Raw genomic sequence first — 5,616 nt, 5'->3', positions numbered from 1 at the left:
TAGGTGAATGTAATACAGGAACAAAAATCCTCATCTGCCATGTCACTACCTGGTGATAACATCCAGCCCCAGCTGAGAATAAGTGCAGGACAAACTCAGTGTCTTCAGCCTACAGAGGTATAAAATCAGCAATCCTGAACTCTTCCTGGCTATAAAATGCTATTTTTTTGGGATGCTGTCATGTCTCTGCCTTGTGTCCAGTAGATCCATACCTGTATGTTGATCTGCACCGGTTGCCTCTCTCCACTCTTGGTGTGCGCCACCCCCTCGGTGTCGTACTGGCCGCTGTAAACCACAGACTGGGGGTCTTTGGACTGCTGCTCCAGAGGGAAGGTCACCCCGTGGATACTCATCGTCCTGCAGCAGGAGCACAACAACACACTCGTGAAGGACTATAAAGCTGTAGAGATGACAAACATTATGTAGGACTCACTTTCACACTGATATAAAAGACTAGATCTGTCCAGAGATACACAGCTGGATGGATGTATTAAACTGAAGGAGCTCAGTGAAGTCAAGTACACGTTATGTGTTAACTTGCAGCCAAAACTGTCCACTTGAAAACCTCTATATGTCCTTACAGGTGGACAAGTCTGTGTGAAAAACTTCAGTGCTTTTTCTCACAACATTTGTTCCTCTGCCTCCCAGTCCTGAACAAGTAGAGGTCAACCACAGCCCAGATGTGGTGATATGAGCCTTACATGCATTTAGCTCGACATTCCCATCATGACAGATCCAGATGGAGAAATCAACTCAAAAAAAAGGGCTGTCCAAGATGAGATGAGCATCCCACAGAGGCCCTGCATGCAGAATTCTGCAGGTCCATAGTAAACATCCAAAGGAAAACGCCAACCAGTGCATACAGGCTAGAATTGGACCAATCGCACTGAGATATCTGGCACTGCTGGTCCTAAAACCTACTAGTCATCCTCCAACCAGCACTGCTGAGTCAGAGTTAACCAAATAATTACATTAATAAATAATAAAAGATGCTTTTATGGAACATTGGACGAAAAAACAAACTACATGGCCCTAAATCGTGAACTGGCTGAATCTCTCTTTACTGTCACGGATGTAAAGCAGATGCAGATCCTGACTAATTACAAAGACATGCACTTCCTCTCAGGATATGACAAATATAGGAGCAGGATTTCATTATATTACTTTTCTACTTTTTAGGCACTGCAATTCTTATGTCGCTTGTTTTTTTTTCTGAGCAATATCTGGTAAAAGAATTTCCTTCAGGATTATTAAAGTTTTATCTTATCTTAAATATAATAAAAGAAAAAAGGAATACTTTACGAAATGCTTCTTGTTAATCCTAAACCGTTGTCACGATAGGTGACAGTGGAAATATTCAGAAAGGGATGCACTGCACAGCTCGATATCAAAACTAAAACAAATAATGATTTTGCATTGCGTATTATCAATAATGCATGAACATACACTCATGCAAAACACATTTACTGTTTATTCTTGTATTTTTTTGTTCATTTTATCATCCCGTTCATGCATTATTCTGCTCAACACATTGTCTCGCTCTTAATTTCCTCATCCCATGTTTGGATTGCACCATCACTGGTGCTTTGGCAATATTGTTCACGTGACATCCGTGCCAAGGAAGCACACTGAATAACAATAAATGCATGTGTTTGTTTGCAGACAGGACTCCTCGTTGACAGATCAGTGGGCGAAACGGGTCCACAGCTGTGATTCATGCCCCACATTCACCTCAACACCTCCTGGCCTACATGCACGAGAGCGTGTGTGACCCAGATTTTGCACAAGGCATGTATTTTTTTATTTTATAACATCCTGATATTTGGACACTAATCCTTATTTGGAGATGGAAGTACAGCATGTATTACATAATCACAAATTGTAAGCAAATCACAGGAGGGCGGTGACACGAAGCCCAAACGCTCTGCTGTCCTAATCTGTGCTGGATTTGACGTGCAGCCAATTGTGTGTGTGTGTGTGTGTGAGGGGGGGAGGTTTATGCTGCCTTCACGTGCTGCATGTAAAATCCTGCTTTAAGTGGAGTTAAAATGTTAACTTGTTGAAGCTGCAGGACAGAAACACCACAAAGGACAACACTTCCTGTTTTTTGAGTCACAGTTTGTTTCCTCTGCAGCTTAGAAATCAACAAAAAATCCTACTGTACTCGAATGCAGCCTTTACAATCTGCACTTGAGCATATGTGCCAATGTTTTCAGTGGTTTAGCCTCATCTGTGCTGCCTTAATTAACCGTCCAGAGATGTAATTAGGGCTGCTCTGGAAGACAAGAGTGTCATCTCTGTGGTGCAAACAGCAAAAACCTCCAAACATGTTCAGGCCTTTACATGAGAGCAGATTAATAAAACAATAGCATCACTGTAATCCCACCACAGAGGGGCAGGGAGGCACACACACACACAAAAAACCCTGCATTATCTGGAATTTAATGTCATGTATCCTGTAGAAAATCTCCACATTCCTGCAGCGAATGAAACTCTCTCATTACTTAAGTGAATTACTGATTTTTTGGAGCCATTTCCCCAAATAAAGTTGTGCACTACGATGACCTGATGTTGCTATTTGCCTTCCAGAATGAGGCGTTTCTCTGCTCTGCGTCCAGGTGAGGATAATCCGTGCGCTACCTACGTGGCCTCGACTGCTCCCGGCTTAATCACCACCTCGATTTTGTACTTGGACCCGGTCAGCAGCTTGATGGTGCGCGTCTGTCCGAACCGCGCGCCGTCGGACTTGAAGTACACCGCCGTGTTGTTGGGAAGCATCTTGAGGGAAATCCCGATTTTGACGATCTGCGGCACGTCGGCCATGTTTCCATACGGCTACAGTCTCTCCAGGATCAGGGGGATGCGTCTCTGCTTGTCTCTCTCTCTCTGTGCTGGTTTCCTGTTCAGGCAGGCGGAGGGAGGAAAGGCCGTTAGAGAAGCCCGGAGAGGAGCGCACACTGAGAGCGCACAGGAGAACTGCGCCGCGCTCCGTAATCCCGTCCAGCCTGCAGCGGAGACCTAATCCCAGCCGTCTCTCTCTCTCTCTCTCTCTCTCTCTCTCTCTCTGGAAATCTCTCGCTCTCTCACACTCTGTCACCAGACCTCCCCACCCACCCATCCCCATCCTCTCTGAATCTCTGCCCATCTTTACTCTATATTCCCATCTCCTAAATAAGTGCCATGTCATTGTAAAATATGTCTCTCGCTGTCCTTGGTGCTGAACTCCTGCCAGTTAAACCACAATTACTTTATCTGATCCTTAAAGAAGCAGTCATGGGTGGAATATAAAGGTTACTGAGCATGATGGGGAAAAGGAGCACACCAAACAATCCCTATAATAAAACCATCACAGTGCAAAAATAAAGCAAAATGTGGATAAACATGATCCACCAACTACCCTAAAACGACGGACTGCTGCAGGTAACCAGATTAAAACCCCAAATTAACGCAATAAAACACATGGATTAACGAGTTCTTACAGAGTCTTATGATAGATAATAATGCAGTCCTAATATAATATAAAATGGCACCTATTCAGTGAATAAATGTGAGTGTTAAGATGAAATCCAGGTATTTATTGACTTAAATAGACATGATTTATATAAAGCTACAGTGCAGGCAACACCCTGTAATTCCAACAGTTGGCCACTAGAGGTCAGGCTTGTATCACAGCAGGAAAAAAAAATCATCTAAATAAATAAAATAATGAATTTATCTTTCTGTTAATGGAAGACCAGATATGTAATGACTACTGCTGCTGTCTGTAAATACTGTTAATAATTAGCCTATATTATCAGCATGATAATGATAAACCCTGCACATTGTAATTATTTCTAATTATTTTTAACTTATAATTTATTTTATTTGCTGTTAAATTGACCTTAAACACCTGCTGTCTGTTATAAATGTCCCGTTTAATGTTATGTATGTGACAAAACGCCACGTCAAATCTATCATACGTGAAAAATTACTTTGCAATTCTGATAATAATTAATAACAATGTGCACTTGAAATTGCTTCATTGAAATCAAATGCTTAAACAGACAACAACTAGGAACAGAAGAAGGTGAATCAGGGTCAATTAAAAATAAGTGGGGATTGAACAAAATTGAGATTATCTGTTTTTTTATTTTTATTTTTTGTCTGCCATTAGCTCTGTTTTTAAGAAAGCAAGCAGGCAAGAGTTCTTTAATGTGTCTCTAGACATTAAATTGGAGTTTAGCTTCAACCACTTGCACCTTTTCTGCATGAATTTATGCTGGAAATGTCTTTATTTATGTAAAATAAAACACAAAATTCAGGTTCCAAGTCACAATTCTGAATAAAATGGAAAATAATGCAGTAAAACTCTCAGACATCCTGCATTGCCTTCAAATATTTATTCGCCTGTAAATCAACTTTTCCCATCTAATATGATTCCTACTGAGTCAACACTCACAGATTTACACTTCTGGCCTCCTGCGGGTCTCTCATTTGGAGATGGAACCTCTTTAAATGTGCATGTGGCTCCATTTCACGGCAATAATACATTAATTTAGTTCAGTTCATTTACAAACTCATGAATTTTAAAACCTCAAAACTTTTTGCGTTTTCAAGGTTTATTAAATCTTTCATATCTGTGTTTTTGGTTGTGTGCGTTACAGGTTGGAGAGACGTAGTAAGTGAAGAAAAACAGGTCACGTGGTTGGTCAGTCGGGAAGAGAGTGACGCAGCTGTTACCGACACAATCAGAAAACGTGTTCGGTTCCGGGTGGAAATAGTCTGAGGCATTTATCATCATATCTGCCGCTGAAAACTCTGATCCTCCGCATATGAACTCCTGTTAAAGTTCAGTTCAGGCACCAACTAATTCACTGATGAAGTTTTAATGAAGCAGATACGAGACTGAAGTGTAGCTCGAAGCAGAGTTACATGTGATAAGTGCACCGTTTGGACCGTTTAATTCTGAAATAAACCGAGCAGAACCATCGTTTGGAGCCATTTCCTCGTTTGCGTAAAACCTGAGTCATCGGTGCTTTGGTGTCTTTTCACGTGTGTTCACTTAATATTTATCAGTCACACTGAAAATGACCAATGAAGCCAGAATTATGTCGACGTCTCCACGTTGAAATCAGTGCTTGTCCAGTGGTGCTGGCGGTGCTGCGTCCTTCTCCGTCCGATGCGTAAAAGAGAAGCAGTGACCGGAGCAGCGCCGGCAGGCTCCGCGCACACTGACAGAAAGAAGCAAGACGGCGAGTGAAAGTGAGTTGAGGAAGAAAGAGAGTGTGGGAGGGTGGGAGAGCCCTCCCCCCGCCAAATGTCTCGATGGATCAAATCCTTCATAACCCAACTCTTCTCCAGCTTTGCGCAGATGGCCAAAGTGTCCAAACCGGACCGTGAATCTTCCCAAACGGCCACAGAATGACGAGATGAGATCAGATTAGACGTTTAGCTCTTCACCCTCTGCTTAGGTTCATTTAGTGCAACAGTTCAAGTCAAAGTAGCCAAACACCCTTCTGGCGCAAGAGCACTTGGCTACATGTGAACGGCTGCCGGTCTCCCAGCGCACTCCACGCTTGCGCTGGTGATGCCATGCCGCGAAGTCACACCGGCGACGACAGCGGCGGCACCGGGCTC

The 5,616-nt window shown here is 42.8% G+C and overlaps 1 protein-coding gene across 1 annotated transcript; it reads right to left on the bottom strand.

Annotated features, from left to right (window-relative positions):
* Positions 1-212: 212 nt before the first annotated feature.
* LOC103375041 (CB1 cannabinoid receptor-interacting protein 1-like) lies at positions 213-2,932 on the bottom strand (the record flags this gene model as incomplete). The annotated part of the gene is made up of 2 exons (XM_008305233.1): positions 2,645-2,932; positions 213-357 (listed from the first exon to the last, which is right to left on the bottom strand). Coding segments are annotated over exons 1-2 (324 nt in total), but the record flags the coding sequence as incomplete, so codon positions are not given.
* Positions 2,933-5,616: the final 2,684 nt, after the last annotated feature.

The sequence above is a fragment of the Stegastes partitus genome, unplaced genomic scaffold, assembly GCF_000690725.1.
Source record: "Stegastes partitus isolate 25-593 unplaced genomic scaffold, Stegastes_partitus-1.0.2 Scaffold2444, whole genome shotgun sequence".
Classification (NCBI taxonomy): Eukaryota; Metazoa; Chordata; class Actinopteri; family Pomacentridae; genus Stegastes; species Stegastes partitus.
Note: the sequence above shows the minus strand (reverse complement) of the source record. Positions and strands in the feature narration are given on the sequence as shown.